The following is a 17,229-nucleotide window of genomic DNA, read 5'->3' on the forward strand; positions in this document are numbered from 1 at the left end:
ACTAGGGCCCTGTTTTACTAAGGTACACTAACTGACTAGTGCATGCTAATCGATTTAGTGCGCACTAAACGCTAACATGTGCATGTTAGTCTATGGATTTGTTAGCGTTTAGCGTGCGCTAATTCGATTAGTTGCGCTAATTGGTTAGCGCACCTTAGTAAAACAGGGGGTAGATCTAGAGAAATAAGGAAAACCTCCTTACCATTATCAAGGTAATGCTGCTTAATAAAGGGCCTCTTGGTTTTGATGTCAAAGTTGCATAATATGGATTATGTTAACAGAGTGTGTTTTTACTTTTTAAATAGCTAATCTTCTTTAGATTGACATAAACACTATGGGGCTCATAATCTAAAGATAAAAACGTCCAAAAACCAGCCTAAGTTGGCACTTGGACAAACATTGTCCAAATATGTCCAAGTGCCGATAATAAAAACGGGTTTTGGACGTATCTCTAAATGACCTAGGCCTTCATAGTGCTGCTGAATGACCAAAGCAAAATGGGACGTTTCAGGAGGAGAGTCGAGGGTGGGAGTTGGGCGGGACGTGGGCCGGCTTAGACTTAGTCATACAGCATGTCCAGGATCGACGGAACTTGGACGTTGTGACTTAGACCATTTAAAACATGGTTTAAATCACAAAAACCCACCTAAAGTCACCAAATAAGCACTGCAAACACATACTACAGACCCCCACACACTACCCCAGTGATAACCGACCCCTCCAACCCCATAAAAATTGTAATCACACCTTTAAAATTCAGCCTCCAGACCATCATCACCTGGCAGTCTGGCATAGGAAAGCCTAGTTGTCCAGCACAGAGGCGGCTTAAGCCGTCTTGGGGGTGGGTTAGGGACTCATGGAGAGTAGGGCCTATAAGCCCCTGTAATCACTGCATTGATACTTAAACATGTACACTCCCCTTTACACCCCCAAAACCCTTTTTTACTGGCATATAAGTGTCTCCTGCAGCCATAAGGGCTTTTAGGGTGGTAGATAAGTGGGTCTAGGGGATTCTGGAAGTGGTTTGGGGGGCTTACCATGACCTATAAGGGAGCTGTAGTGAGATGATGACTTGGCACCCTTTTTGTGAAGTTCACAGCAATGTCCTGTAAGATACCCCACTATTTAGGTGCCATGTCTGGGTGTTCAGTCCATCACATTGCAGACCCCTCCCACATCCAACAGAGCTTGTTCTAGCCGTTTTTGACTTGGATGAAAATCTGGTATAAAGATGGACGATTTAGCGACTTGGATGATCAGATCGGCAGGACGTATAATTAGACGATTTTCGAAAGAAAAAATATTTTGGACATATTTTTTGAAAATGTGTCCTAGGCTGTTTTTTACTTTGGACGACTTGCGACTTAGACAAAAATGGACTTAGACGTTCCTTTCGATTATGCCCCTCTACATACAATTGTTTTTGCTAAGGCACTATGGTAAGAATGGATAAGTAAACAAAATTTTTTACCTACAGAATCTTATGGAAAGTTTGGATTCACTGCTTTGTGGAGAGAGCTCTGAGTTTCTAAAGAGTTTATGCTTGAAGCTTCTCCTTTGCTTGGTAACTGTAAGTGGCACATTTTTTTTTTCTTGCAGAGGGACATTGAATTAGAATATCCTATATATGTTGAAGTTGCTAAAATACCTGTGCATAATTATTTGAAGACAGCTTGGATACTAATAATTTTTTACACTGTTTCTTAGTAAAAAAAATTATTGATTTAAGATTAAGAGAAAAGTCTTGTAGCATACAATATAACGGTTTTGAGGTGCATATTCTGTGGAAAACAAATATTTCCTTTCAAGCATATCTCTGCTCAACTAGTTAATTTGGCAGTTTTGAAAAATTGAAAATCTTGGTTACTATATTATCCCAGGACAAACAGGCAGCATATTCTTTTTTTTTTTAAATTCTTTATTCAGTTTAACTCTTGCAACAAGTGTACAATATTCAATCAGATAATTTGTACAAATCACTTGACATTCTAACAATTATTGTCAAATGCATATAAAAAAGACCCCTCCCCAACCCATCGCATTCACCATGGAGCCCGGTACGGACAGTATAAAAGTGTACTATCTCTTTCAAAGTCTCAAGACTGCTCGTACCACGTATGCGCCGGTGCCTTAGTTTTCTGTGGAGCTAAGAAGCTGTTTTTCTTGAAGTCTCTCCAAGCACATCAAACTTTTGAATTTTTGCCTTCCCGTTCCATTTTTTTCTTTGCTATTTTACTTTTTATTGTGTTTTCTGTTTGGTTTAAAAATTTTTCATTTTTCCCAAATTTAGTCTGGGAGTGTTAATCCATTTTAAGCTTAATTTTATTTATTCATTCATTCAATTTTCTATACCATTCTCCCAGGGGAGATCAGAACGGTGTGCATGTATTTATTCAGGTACTCAAGCAGTTTTTCCTTAATATGTACTCAACCCTCCCTTACTATCGAGTCTATTAACCTTGCTTCGGTTGTATTCCCCCTTCATATCCAAGGCTCCAAGCGGCTTTAAGTGGTGCACCCGGTGTAATCAGACTATATTGGTAATTGACCCATGCAACTGGTGTGTATGTACAGTGCCTAGGTCAGGGATGTCAAGTCCCTCCTTGAGGGCCACAATCCAGTCGGGTTTTCAGGATTTCCTCCATGAATATGCATGAAATCTATTTGCATGCACTGCTTTCATTGTATGCTACTAGATCTCATGCATATTCATGGGGAAAATCCTGAAAACCCAACAGGATTGCGGCCCTTGAGGAAGGACTTTGACACCTCTGGCTTAGGTCCAGAACCCTTTGTTCTAAACTTCAGAAAAGGTCACTGAAAGCCAGACAACCCAAATACGAAAAGCTTTTCAGGACACCAGGAACATTGACCTTGTCTGCTGACTCCAATTCTGATGCATACTGACCGTCTTCAGCATCGACAATGAGAGCATTGATGCCTCGAACAACCACTACCTCATCTCCTTTGCCTTGTGAGTTTGCCAAGTGATTCCACAGAGGCTTTCTGTTCCATACCCCATCGCATCAGAAGATACTAACAACCAATGCCTCCATGCTTTGCTTGGGAGCTCACTTGGGTGATCTTCATACTTGAGGCAGTTGAACTACCCATGAGAAAACTATCCACATTATTCTCCTTGAGCTTTGAGAAATCTGAAATGCTTTACGCACCTTCCAGGATCGCCTCCTCAATCAAGTAGTACTCATTCAAACAGACAACCAAGTAGCCATATACTACATGAACAAACAAGGATACTCAGTCTTGCCTGCTTTGCCAGGAAGTGATACAAATTTGGACCCGGGAGATACCTTGCAATATATTCCTCAAAGCAGTTTGCTAGTAAGAAAGCAGAATGTATTAGCGGACAAGTTGAGCAGACTCCTACAACTTCATGAGTGGTCACAATTCAATTGTTCTATGTCAAATATTCAATGAATGAGGGACCCCACAAGTGGATCTATATACATTCCCCTACAATCACAAGGTTCAAGTTTCAAGTTTATTTGATTATTTGATTAAACGCCTATCCAAAATACTAATCGTTGTACAATAATAATTAAAACATTAACAAAAGTACACAGAGACTAACATCTTAACATACTTCGTGGGTTGTTTTTTTGTTACTCTATAAGGACACAATAGGAAAAAGGGGGGGAGAACTACAATATTTATTAAGAAAAGATACAGCAAAGGAAAGAACAATGGGAGGAGAAATCAAGAGTTGCTGGACTTGAAACGAATAGGTTCTGCTCTTCTGTTCCAGAATTTACATTACATTACATTACATTAGGGATTTCTATTCCGCCATTACCTTGCAGTTCAAGGCGGATTACAAAAGAATTATCCAAGATGTATTACAACAAGAACTTACAAAAAAAAAAAAAAATTGGTCATTTTCAAAAAGAGTAAGAAATGGATAAGGTTATTTGTTTGGGGTAGTTGGCTTTAGTGAGAGATGGAGTTTGAGACTTGCGATATTATTTCTTTTTTCAGAGTTTTCTTGAAGAGTATGGTCTTTATTTCTTTTCTAAAAGTCTTGTAGTCGAGGGATGCCGTCAGTAGATTGGCGGTTTGGTTGTCTAGTTTGGCTGCTTGAGTTGGCAGGAGGCCATTATATAGTTTTTTCCGTTTGACCTCCTTAATTGGGGGGTATGAGAATGGGGTGTGAGTTTTCCTATGTCTGGTTGCGGGGTTGTGGATAAGACGGTTGTTCAGGTAGTTTGGACTGTCTCCGTATAAAGTCTTAAATAGTAGGCAGTAGAATTTAAATTGTATTCTTGCTGGGATAGGAAGCCAGTGCGATTGGAGATATGCTTCTGTAATGTGATCATGTTTCTTTAATGAGTAGATGAGTCTTAGTGCTGTGTTTTGGATAGTTTGTAGTTGTTTTGTTATGGTTGTAGGGCATGGGAGGTAGAGGATATTACAGTAGTCAAGTAGGCCTAGTATTAAGGACTGAACTATGAGCTAGAATTGAGTTTTCTCGAAGAATTTCCGAACTTGTCTTAAGTTTCTCATGACTAAGAATGACTTTTGTATTGTTTTATTGATTTGCGGTTGCATGGTGCAGCATCTGTCGATAGTTATTCCTAGCAGTTTTAGGGTGGTTTGTATGGGGTAGTTGATTGCGTTGATTTCAATGTTGGTTATGGTTGGTATTTTGTTGTTTTCTAGGAGGATGAATTTCGTTTTATCTGGGTTCAATTTCAGTTTGTGATCTTTAATCCAGGTTGCTATTGATTTTAGTGTTTGGTATATTGTGTTAGGCATGGAGAGTTCAGGTTGATCGAAGGGTATGAGAATGGTAATGTCATCTGCATAGCTGTAGGAGGTTATGCCTTGTTTGTCCAGGTGAGAGCTGAGGGAGGCTGTATAGAGATTGAAGAGAGTCGGGGATAGAGGGGATCCTTGGGGAACTCCACAGGGGTTTGACCAAGGTTCAGATTTTTGTTTGTCTGATTTTACTCTATAGGTTCTTGATTTAAGGAATCCTTCAAACTATGTGTATACTTTATCTGTGATACCTATTGTATCCAGGATTTGTAGTAGAATGTTATGGGCCACCAAGTCGAATGCAGCGGTAAGGTCTAGTTGTATGAGCATCATTTTTTTTCCTGTGCTGAGATGTTATCTGGCTGTGTCCAAGAGAGATCCTAGTAGTGTTTCCGTGCTGAAGTTGTTTTTGAAGCCGGATTGTGTGGGATGGAGTATGTTATGGTTTTCTAGGTAATTGGAGAGGAATTTGGCAACTAGTCCTTCTATTATTTTGACGTAGAGTAGAATAGAGGCAATGGGTCTGTAGTTGGCTGTTTGGTCTATCGGTTCTTTGGGGTCTTTGAGGATCGGGGTGATGATGATTTCGCTGAGGTTGGTAGGGTAGTGGCCGTTTATTAGCGAGATTTGTATCCAGTTTAGAAGAAGAGCGCGTAATTTTGTGCTGGATGTTTTTAGAAGATATGGTGGACAGTTGTTGAGGTCACAGGATGCATGGCTGTATGTTTTGTAGTATTTGTTGAATTCAGGCCATTGTATATTGGGGAATTGAGACCATATTCTATCTGCTGCAATAGAATCTCTATCTATGGGGAGAATTGTGAATTCGTTAGGATGGGTAGAGGTGTCATTGAGGGTAGTTCTTGCATTGGTAATTTTATTTTGGAAGTGTTCTGCTAATAGAGTTGCTGAGGGGGGGTTAGTATTGTTAGTGGTTAGGTAGGGTTTGGTGTCGGTTAGGGTTTTTAGAATTTGGAATAGTTTTTTGGTGTCTTGGGTTTCAGTGCCTATTAGGTTGGTGTAGTGTGCTTTTCTCTTGTTCTTTAATTGTGATTTGTATTGTTACACTCCCAATCATCTAGAGCAGGGGTAGGGAACTCCGGTCCTCGAGAGCCGTATTCCAGTTGGGTTTTCAGGATTTCCCCAATGAATATGCATTGAAAGCAGTGCATGCAAATAGATCTCATGCAGATTCATTGGGGAAATCCTGAAAACCCGACTGGAATACGGCTCTCAAGGACCGGAGTTCCATACCCCTGATCTAGAGTCTGATGCATTTCTCCTCAACTGATAGGACAACTTTCTTTATGATTTCCTCCAATTCTTCTTTTTTGGGAAAACTCTACTCAAACTTGCTTGAAGAATCATTCCGGATGAGATAGTCGATTTGGCCAAGCAGTTCTAGAAAATTTATTTTCTACTTGGGTTCATGGTAGTTGTCAATAACCCTCTTCTCAGAGGCATGATCCTGCCCATATGTGAGAATATGCTGCCTGTTTGTCCTTGGATAAAGCATAGTTACTCGCATATAGCAGTCATTATCCACAACCCTCCCACCTCTCCTTTTTGTCTTCTTAGCTTTGTTACTGAACTTATGGTCCCATGAGCTGATGATGGGCAGAAAGGCACCAGCGCATGTGCAGTACAGGTGGTCTTCAAAAAATTTAAGTGACTGTACACTTTTTAACTGTCCGTACCGGGGTTTCATGCATTATGTCACCCATATGTGAGAATATCTGCCTATATTATATTGTTATCCTTTGTAGTAGCCTGATTGCAGCTAAATAAAAATTAGCATTTATCTTTGTTTTTATAATGTAAGATCAACAAATGTTAACAAAAAGTGTGTGTAACAAATGCAAAATCTCTCAAAAGTTTCAAGATTTTCATATTCCACAAACATTGAAGCTTTGCTGGTTGATCTTATATGTGCTCGATTGGTAGATAATTAGAAATATATAAAATGGTGCTGCCACCAATATGTTCTTATTTCACACAGGTTACGGACAACATCAGCCAGAACACAATCTTAGAATATGTTATGATCAACAGCATATTTGAAGCTATTTTACAGGTATGAATATTTGGAGCAGTCCTCTCCTTGTGTTTGCAGCAGTGATTATCAAACCTGACCTTGTGACCCCAGAGTCGGTCAGGATTTCAGAATAGATACAGTGAATATACATGAGACAAATATGCATTATCTGTATTGTGACTGAGCAGTCAGTACATATTGTTGGGCAGATACTCACCCTCTCACTCCATCCTTCAGAATTAGTTCAAGCTTCACAACTCATTCTTCACAACTCAGATTCTTAAGCTCTCAATCAGTGGCTTAGCCAGAAAAGGTTTTGGGGGGCATGTTAATGTGGTGGGCACTACACATACTGATCTAAGGCCATGGTAGTTATGGTAGTTACACTCTTAATGAGACGATGTCATCCCTGACAATGGATTTCTAAGTCTGCAAAAGGTGTTCTGTATTGTGGGTGACACTAAACCACATATGTACATATAGGAACTGTTCAGTTATATTAAGATATTTCAATGGGCAGCAAGATATTTCAATGGGCAGCATCCTATACCTTAATTTAAATGTAAGTAGACACACTTCTACTAAAAGAGTAAAATATCAGAACACCTCACAATATTCTGCAGAGTGTACTAAAACCCCACCTGAAGTTATGGCAAAATGAGGAACCTTAATTTATCACGTATCTTTTGATTTTGACACATCCATTGTTCTTTGACAAATGTCTTAATCCATATTCTCTAAAGCACAAATGGATTTATTTGGACGTTTGGACTGCATACATCTAATATGTACCATATAGGCCCAGAAGTCTAGTTCTTAATGACCTAAATATTTGAAACTTGTGTTGTATTCGAGTTTATTGTTTATTATTTTGGTATGTGACATTTGAAAATGTAATAAACAGATTTATACTAAAATGTCTTTTCTCTTTGTTATTCTGGGACATAGACCTTAGAAGTCTACCCAGTACTGTCCTTGGTTTCCAACTACTGGAGTTGCTATTGAAGCTCATCTGGCCTATCCAAACCATCTCATTTGTGGGATTCAGATCATGAAAGTCTGCCCATTCCTATTCTAATTAGAGATCCTCTGTGTTCATCCCACACTTTTTTGAATTCTGTCACTGTTTTCCTCGGGAGGGCATTCCAGGCATCCATCACCCTCTCCATGAAAAAGAATTTCCTAACATTATTCCTAAGTCTACCACTCCTCAACCTCAATTTATGACCTCCAGTTTTACCAATTTCCTTTCTCTGTAAAAAGATTTGGTTCTATATTAATACCTTTCAAATATTTAAATATCCGTATATCATCACCCTGTCCCTCTCCTCCAGAGTATACATGTTGAGATCTTCTAGTCTCTTCTCATACTTCTTTTGGCGGAAACCCCTACCATTTTCAGTTCTTTTCTCTGGACCGCTTCAAGTCTTATATCCTTGGCCATATACAGCCTCCAAAACTGAATACAGTACTCAAAGTGAGGCCTCAACAACAACCTGTATAGGGGCATCAACACTTCCTTTCTTCTGCTGGTTACGCCTCTTTCTATACAGCCCAGCATCCTTTGGACTACAGCCACTGCCTTGCCAAACTGTACAGGGGCATCAACAGCCTCCAAAACTGAATACAGTACTCCAAGTGGGGCTTCAACAAAAACCTGTAGAGGGGCATCAACACCTCCTTTCTTCTGCTGGTTATGCCTCTTTCTATACAGCCCAGCATCCTTCTGAGTGCAGCCATTGCCTTGCCACACTGTTCTGTTGTCTTCAGATCCGCAGACACTATCACCCCAAGGTCCCTCTCCCTGTCTGTGCATATCAGCCTCTTTCCTCCCAGCACATTTCCTCCCTTAGATTTCTACTCCCCAAATACTTCTTCGCATTGAATTTTAGTTGGTAGATATTAAATCATTCTTCCAACTTTTGCAGATCCTTTTTCATGTATTCCATTCCCTCTGGGGTGTCCAGTCTGTTACAGATTTTTGTATCATCCACAAAAAGGCAAACCTTACCTTCTAACCCTTTGGCAATATCACTCACAAACATATTGAACAGAATCGACCCCAGCATCAATCCTTGAGGCACTCCACTACTTCCTCCAAGCAAATTTCATTAACCACAACCCTCTGACGTCTGTCTGTCAACAAGTGTCTAATCCAGTTCATCACTTTAGGTCCTAACTTCAGCCAATCAAGTTTGTTCAAGAACCTCCTATGAGGAACCGTGTCAAAGGCTGTGCTGAAATCTAAGAAAATTATATCTAGTGTACTTCCTTGATCTAATTCTTTGGTTACTCAGTCAAAGAATTCAATCAGATTCATTTGACACAATTTACCTTTAGTAAAGCCATGTTGTCTTATTATACTTTCATTCGGCAACACTTCCATTATTTTTCCAAATACTGGCCTGTAGTTTCCTGCTTCATCTCTGTGACCACTTTGTGAAGGGAACCACAACCGCTCTTCTCCAATCCCACAAAACCTTTCCCATCTCCAGGGATTTATTGAACAAATCTTTAAGTGAACCCACCAGAACCTCTCTGAGCTCCCTCAGTATCCTGGGATGGATCCTGTTTGATCCCTTGGTTTTGTCCACCTTCAGTTTTTTATTCCACTCCATTCTCATATACAACTTTGCCACCTTGGTTTTTTATTCCACTCCATTCTCATATACAACTTTGCCAGACAATTGCGGTCTTTCTCCAGGATTTTCTTTTGCGAACATAGAACAGAAATATTTGTTTAGCATGTTTGCTTTTTCCTCATCACTCTCCACATAGCGGTTCATAGCTTCTTTCAGACTTGCAATACCATTTTTCATACTTGAATTCTTTGAGTGTTGTCGCTGTTACCACTGTGGCCAGTGCTAAAAATGCTAGCGTGGTTTTGTAAAAGGGGGTAAATGTTAAAAATTGGCTTTGCAGAAGTTTTATTTTATGCTGCTGTCCTTTGAAAAGGTATTGCACTTTTCATATTGATGATTTGCCTTTCTGTGCTTGTAAAAAAAAAAAAAAAAAAAAGAAATAATGAGAAAGAGAAAATAAGAAAATTTTCACCTTGAATAAATATGTAGAAATAAACATAAAGATTGCATCTGTTTGTTGAATGTTTAATAGCTAAGCAAAGCTCTTAATGACCTAGCAGTCTTTGTTCAGCAGTGTTATATGTTTCTTGTAGATTCTTTCTAATCCGCCTAGCCGGAGGGAGCATGGGTATGATGCTGTTGTCCTCCTTGCCTTATTAGTCAACTACAGAAAATATGAGGTGAGCCGAATGCCATAGATGTGAGCCTAGTCAACTGTTTCCATTACTTTTGTGCTTTTACTAAGTTTTGTTGCTGTAAATTCTAAAGTAGGTAAGTCTTATGTGTCTGATTGTATGGTATAATAGTAATGCCATATTCTGCCAAATACGTGAACAGTGTTTGAGATCCAAGCTCAGTTTTGTTTCTTATTCTAGCAGGATTATGAAAGCTTCAAATGCAGTATTCTTTGTCCTTGATTATATGGGGCTGTTTATGGCCAGTTAAATTGCTTTGAATAATGACTCCTTTAATAAATAGTCTTACAAATGTGTCACCATTAGATACAGTAGGCCAGATAATCAAAAAATGTATATGGTCAGCACTGACACCAACTGCCTTTTTCTTTTGAAAACTTTTATGGATTATATGACAACGGGGCCATTCTATAAATGTGCTTGAAGTTACGTGCACATGTAAGTGCCACCTTTGTTCTCATGTGCATAATTGCAGTACACGTTCTATAAAGTAATGCATAAGTGTTTTAGCCTATAACTGCAAGGGGCCATATATATATAGGTGAAACATAGGAGGGGCAAGTACCTTATAGAATACTATATATTATGCAGGTTGCATGGTGCCTGTAGGCACTGGGCGGGATTACCATATATACTCGAATATATATGGGCCAAAAAAATGGGGATCTCGTCTTGGGGTCAGCGCCCCCCTCCCCCCTCCTGGATTTGTTGCAGGTCTCTGCCGACCTGCCATATGACTTGGTGGGCCAGGACAGGAGAGATATCCAATTCTCCTCCCTCTTTCCTGCTGTTTTTCTTTACTCCTGCCCCATTGTCCAACATCTCTCCCTCCTTCCCCTGTCCAACATTTCTCTCTCTCTTCCTTTCTTGTCCAGCATTTCTCTCTCCCTCCTTCCCATCCCCCATCTAGTGTCTGCCTCCTCTCATGTCATCCAGCATCTGTCTCCCTGTTCCCCTTTTCTATCCAGTGTTTGTTCCCTCTCCCCCCTCCATCTAGTGTCTGTGTCCTCTCCTCACACTCATGCAGCAACTGCCTTCTCACCTCCATCTGCAGTCTGTCCCATCTCCTCACCCTCATGCAGCATCTGCTTTCTCTCTCCCCCCATGTCAATATGGTGTCTGCTCTCTCTTTCCCTTTTCTACCCAACACTTGTCCCCTTTCTTCCCTTCATCCAGCATCTGCCCCTTCCTCCCTCTTTCTATCTGTCTGCCCCCATCATCCAACATTTGTTTCCTCTCCCCCTTAATCTGGCATCTGCCCCTCTCTCTCCCTCATCCAGAGTGTGTCTCTTTTCTCTCCTCTATCCAATGTCTAACCCCTCTCTCCACATCCCAACTGCTGTCATTGGTATGCAGCGGCAAAAACAAAGAAAAAGACTGCATTGTTCAAGTTCGCAGCTGCTGGCCTGCTCCAGAATAGGAAATGATGTCAGAGGGGTAGGGTCAGCAGCTGCAAACTTGGAACATTGCAGTCTCGCAAAGTCTTTTTCTTTGTTTTTGCCACCGCAGACCGAAACAGCAGCAGCATCAGCGTGTTGGGAGTGGGGAGATATTGGTCATCTTCTCCCCCCCATGGTTAGTGAGTACAGAGCTAGCAGCACATTGGGGTCCTCTGACTTCCTCAGGCCCTAGGCATGTGCCTACTGAGCCTACTCTTTAATCCGGCTCTGCTTAGGAATGCACATTTACCTGATATAAATGCCCAGTGACCTGGCATAAATGGTTACAGTTAAATAGGTATGCCAATTTGGATTTCGGCTAGTATTCCATAACATCATCTTGAAGTACAGATGCTGTTATAGAATTGATGTGCAGTGTGCAGCATTGGCGTACCTAACTAGAAGTGCCAAGATTTAGAATTGCCTCAATAACCTTTTTATTTGTTCACTTTGCTATGTCAAGTTATACTGATAAGCTAGCCTTATATTTGGAAGTAACATTGCAGGCTGGCTCAGGGCTGTCCAAAAGTTATCTGGAGAGTGGCAAAATTCAGCTGTTCTCTGGATAACTTATGTTTGAGTTAGGCCAACAAAATCCAGGTACCACTTAGAACAATGAACTTTTTTTTGCTATGTGATACAACCATTTGGTTAACATTTTTGCTTATTACTTCTGAGCTAAGTATCATGTGTTTTATTCTTTCTTTGATAGTCTGTAAATCCTTACATTGTGAAACTGTCTATTGTAGATGATGAAACCACTCTTAATGTGAGTATAAATTTTGTTTTCCCTTGATCCTCTGCGTGCTTAAATATATCTGGCTTGTGTGTTTTTAACAGGAGACATAGAGGGGCATTTTTAAAAAAATGTACAAATCATAATTGGGATGTCCTGCTCATATAATATCCCCCCCTCCAAAAAAAAATAAAAGTTCCTCTCAGCAATTTTCAAATGGGAATGACATACAGATTTCCTATTCAAAAAAGGGGCCACAATCCAAGCAGGTTTTCAAGATTTCCATAATAAATATTCATAAGTTTGATTTGGATACAATCGGAGCAGTCACGCAAATCATTCTTGTGCATATTCATTGTTGAAATCTGAAAATCTTGTTGGTTATAATCCTCAAAGACCATGGTTGCCTACCCCATCCTTAGCCTCATTTGTCTTTTTCTTTCCCCTTTTATTTAACAAAACAAACACCAGGCATCCGATGCACACAAGCCACAGCAGGGAGAGGAGAAAGGTTACGGATCTTCAGCTCTCCTCTCTCCACCAGAGCTGAGCACCTGTACCTTTTTCAGGCCTCCTAAAGGGCTGTGTGACAGATAGGCCTGTTCTGCCGGCGGGCCATGCTAAAGGGCCCTTTGTGTGACTTTTTGTGTGGACCAAGAAAACAACCGGTGAGGAGGAAGGAGGACACCATCTTATCCCTTTCCATCGCACCGGAAGCCCAGTGGAAACATTATTCCCCAGCCGTTGCTCCCCCAGCTGTGCCCTTAAAGGGCTGCTGACCAGGCAGACTTTACAACACAACACATCTCATTCGTCAAAGTCACGCACTGCTTTGAGACGATGAGGTCCAACTAGAAGATCTCTGCGCCAGAATCAGCCAAGAGAACCACCTCACACAACACACCTCAGTCCACCCAAGGCATCCATTTACCCAAGGCACCAATACCAGCACAGGAGAGCTCCCCTTGCAATATATCTGTTGTTATTGCAGGAAACCATCCACCAAAAGTTCACCTTCCACAGGCCAGCAAACGCAGACCAGAGAGGAGGAACCTGAGATGGGTCACATACAACAGAACCGAAACACTCATCAATCACGTTTCTGTACTTCAACGCACGCTTGGACTGCAACAAAACCTTGACACTGAGAGATCTGATCACTAGATTCACTGCCAGCCTAGTCGGCATTAATGCTGCCCGATTCAGGAAAAAAATATTTCGATTCGATTCAGCCTATTGAATTGGTTTTTCGATTCGATTCGATGTTCTTGCCCAGTTGGGTCTTTTTTTCAAACATCCTGGTGGGTTTATTTTATAGCCTCTTAACCTCCTTTGCCTTCTCCTAACCACACTGGTGCTGTGGTGTAAACAAAATAAACAAACAAAAAAGACTTTTCCTCTCTCTTAAATCCTAGCTCACGTTTGCGGTCTAACACCAGCTTTGGCAGGATACACGTTTTAAATCTGGCATATTGTAATCAGAAAATGGAAAATAAAATTAGTTTTTCTACCTTTTGTTGTCTGGTCATTATTCAAATCTTGTTGGTCCCAGGCTCTGGTTGCCTTCTGATAACTTGCTTGCCAAGGTCTCCTTTCTTCTTTCTCTGTTCTAACCATCCATCTGCCATCTCTGTCCTCCCCTTCCATTTTCGTTCCCTCCCCAGGAGGTCTGACATCTTTCCTTTTTTTCGTCTCCCTCCACAGATCCACTTTTTCTTAACTACCCTTACATCCACCATCTCTCCCTCCTTCCTCACCACCCCAGGGTTCACCATCTCTCCCTTTCTTTTCCCAACTACCCTCCTATCCAGCATCTCTATCCCCCCCTCCACACCATCCCTTGTGTCCAACTTCTCTCCTTTTCTGTTCCTTCCCTCCCTAAATCCCAGTCCATCATCTCTCTCCCTCTCCTCTATATTTAGACCCATTATTTCTTCCCCCCCCCAAAGTCCAGCAAATGCATGTCTCTTTGAACCCTCTCTCCCTCCCTCCGTGTACTTCTACACCAGGGCCCCCTCCCGAAGGTCTGTCCCCACCCCCCTGAAGGCTTGCCCTCCATCCCTGAAGTCCTGTCCCCCCCTTTGAAAGCCTGTGACTGGAAGGTAAACTCTTTCTCCAAGGGAGGTCTCACAACCTTCCCTTCAGAGTTTCGTATCTCTGAGCTTTTTTATAAATCTGTTTGATCACCCTTCATAGGTTAGTTACCTATACAGGCCAGTTCTCTCCGGTGTTTATCATAGCTTTTTCTGGCTCTGTGTCTATTAACTTTATATCACTGAATGGACTTTAGTAAATTCACATCTTGGAGAGCCAGATCCTGAATAGGTGGAGGCTCTGGATCTTGGAGGGGACCCAACTGTGCACAGGCTATTTAAGCTCTTGGTGCTTTTGGAAATAATTACAAAGGCTCTCCAAGAATTAAAGATAAGAGACACCTCAGGTACACAATGCTTGCCAATGAGCAGCACTAAGGCTCTGACAACATGCTTTCCTACACATTAGGACATTACTTCGATGTTAACCGACCATTAGAAGGTTCCAGAGGGGCCCCTTTGGCTGGCCAGAGCCATGGTGAAACTTTATCCAATGGATGCAGATTTTAACCAGTTATTTGTCCCACCAATGATGGATTCCCTGGTGGTGCAGGTAACCAAGCGTACCTCTCTCTCCTGCGCAGGCTGGATTTTGTTCTAAAGAAACAATTTGTTGTGACGTGGGATTGAAGATAGCAGCATCTTATGTGGCACTCGCCTGTCACTCGAAATTACTCTGTGATCCAGATGTGGATGTCGGGAGGGATCAGCGGTTTCTCATTTCAGGTGTGGATTATATAGCAGAGGCTCATATGATATTTTCAGGGTATTGAGCAAGGTTTCTGCCTGTGCCTTTTCCACCCAAAGAATACTGTGGATCAGACAGAGGGCACGGGATTCATCCTCCAAGGCGATGCTAAGCAAGTTACCTTTAGAGGACATTTGCTCTTTGGGAAAGGTCTGGATGACCTCATGGCCAATGTGCAGGATCACAAACCAAAGTATTTACCTGACAGCAGACTGAGAACCACCAAGGGGTTAGGTTGAGGTAATTTTTTTGCAACTCTAGGCATTTTTGCCGGTTCTTGGGAAGTTCATTAGTCCAGAGTTTATTTCAAGGCACAAGGTAGAGATTTTGGGGTACTGGGCACTCACAATCTTCATGGTCCTGCCCCACTTCTGCTTCCAAGAAGCAGTTATGTCACCAGGGCAACAGCCAAACCTCCAAGGGAGGTTAACGGCCTATTGGGAGACATGGGCAGGGATCACTTCAGACTGCTGGGTACTGGAGGGATACAAGCTCGAGTTCTTTCATCCCCTTCTGGACCTTTTTGTGAACATCCTACCAGGAAAACCAGAAAAAACGGTCAGATTTCAAGTAACAGTGTAGCAACTGCTGGATCTAGCAGCCATAGAACCCATACCAGATGGAGATTTGGGCTTAGGCAGATACTCTATATACTTCATACTGCCCAAGAGAGACTCAAAGGACTGGAGACTAGATCTCAAGTCTGTCAGTGTGGCCCTCAAGTTACCCCCCCCCCTCATTTCCATATGGAGACAGTAAGGTCGGTTATTGTTTCAGTGGCGCTGGGGGAATTTCTTGCCTCTGGATTTGACAGAGGCCTATCTGCACATTCCCATTTTTTTTGAGAGCACAGGAAGTTCTTATGGTTCCATGTTCTGGAGCAGCACTTAAGTTCTCAGCCCTGCCATTTGAACTGGCTATGGTGCCACATGCCTTCACCAAGGTGATGGTGGTAGCAGCAGCACACCTCTGCAATGTGAGGACGCTGTCGAGCAGACTTCTATGGTCTGTGTCCCACAAATGACAAGATGGTTTCGATAACCTGGCGTGGGCTTCGGCAGCAACTCCAGTACACTTCTCCCTCCGAATCTGCGGTTTCAGTATCCGCGGATTCGGTTATTTGCGATTTTTTTGGGGGGAGAAAGAAAAGAAACACTGCTTCCCAGACCTCCCCGGACCTTACCTGGTGGCCTAGCGGGCTTTCGGGACAGGAGCGATCTTCCTACACTCCTGCCCCGTGCAGATCACTCATATAAAATGGCTCTCGAGACTACACAGATCACTCATATAAAATGGCTCTCGAGACTACAACGGGAACTCCCGGCAGCCATTTGGTATGAGTGATCTTCACGGGGCAGGAGCATAGGAAGATAGTTCCTGCCCCGAAAGCCCGCTAGACCACCAGGTAAGGTCCAGGATGCTGGAGGAAGGTGGGGGGTGGCTCAGAGCCGGCCCAAATGTTGTTCGTGAATTTTCAATATTCATAGGCCGGCTCTGCCCCTAACCTCCGCGAATATTGAGGGAGAAGTGTAGTTGAAATCTAAGAACAGTGCCAGATGAAGTTCTACAGTCTGTCTCAGAAATGCCAAAGAAAGACAATCTAATCATGAATTAATAATTAGTGTGACAATTGGGCAGACTGGATGGTCTTTATCTGGTATCATTTACTATGTTACCTGCTACAGGTGAGTAACTTCAACTTATTTCCATAACCGGTTGAACCCATTACCACTGTCTCCCCCCCCCCCCCTTTTCTGCTCTCACCATTGTCTAGCTACTCTCCCCAGTCCTCCCCCTTCAATTAAAACACCCAGTTCTTCCCCAATCATCCTTCCACCCCTCTTTCACCCCAACTGAATCATTAACATCTCAAGCCAGCCATTCATCCCTCATTATTTCCCACCCACCTGCTTTCATACTTCTATTCTTTTCATTCCCAGATCCTAACATGGCAGTCTGCTCCACTCTTTTTCCTCTTTCATCCCAAGGTACATTCTGTGTATCATCTGAAGTTAACACTTTTCTTGGTCAATCCATTTATTGTAAATGCCAAATCAAATGGCATCAGTACCTTCCTGTCTCAGCTTTTTCTTCTGCAGGATTGAAGGTGGAAGGGCAAAAGTCT

The 17,229-nt window shown here is 42.0% G+C and overlaps 1 protein-coding gene across 5 annotated transcripts in view; it reads left to right on the top strand.

The window, feature by feature from the left end:
* ARMH3 (armadillo like helical domain containing 3) overlaps positions 1–17,229 on the top strand; it is a 284,642-nt gene that overhangs the window by 47,925 nt on the left and 219,488 nt on the right. For all 5 annotated transcript variants that reach the window (XM_033941140.1, XM_033941139.1, XM_033941138.1 and 2 more), the window contains exons 6-9: positions 1,478–1,570; positions 6,776–6,850; positions 9,987–10,073; positions 12,240–12,296. In XM_033941140.1, the coding sequence (XP_033797031.1) occupies positions 1,478–1,570; positions 6,776–6,850; positions 9,987–10,073; positions 12,240–12,296 (312 nt within the window). The remainder of the gene's footprint in view (positions 1–1,477; positions 1,571–6,775; positions 6,851–9,986; positions 10,074–12,239; positions 12,297–17,229) is intronic.

Source organism: Geotrypetes seraphini, chromosome 4 (genome assembly GCF_902459505.1).
Source record: "Geotrypetes seraphini chromosome 4, aGeoSer1.1, whole genome shotgun sequence".
Taxonomy (NCBI): Eukaryota; Metazoa; Chordata; class Amphibia; order Gymnophiona; family Dermophiidae; genus Geotrypetes; species Geotrypetes seraphini.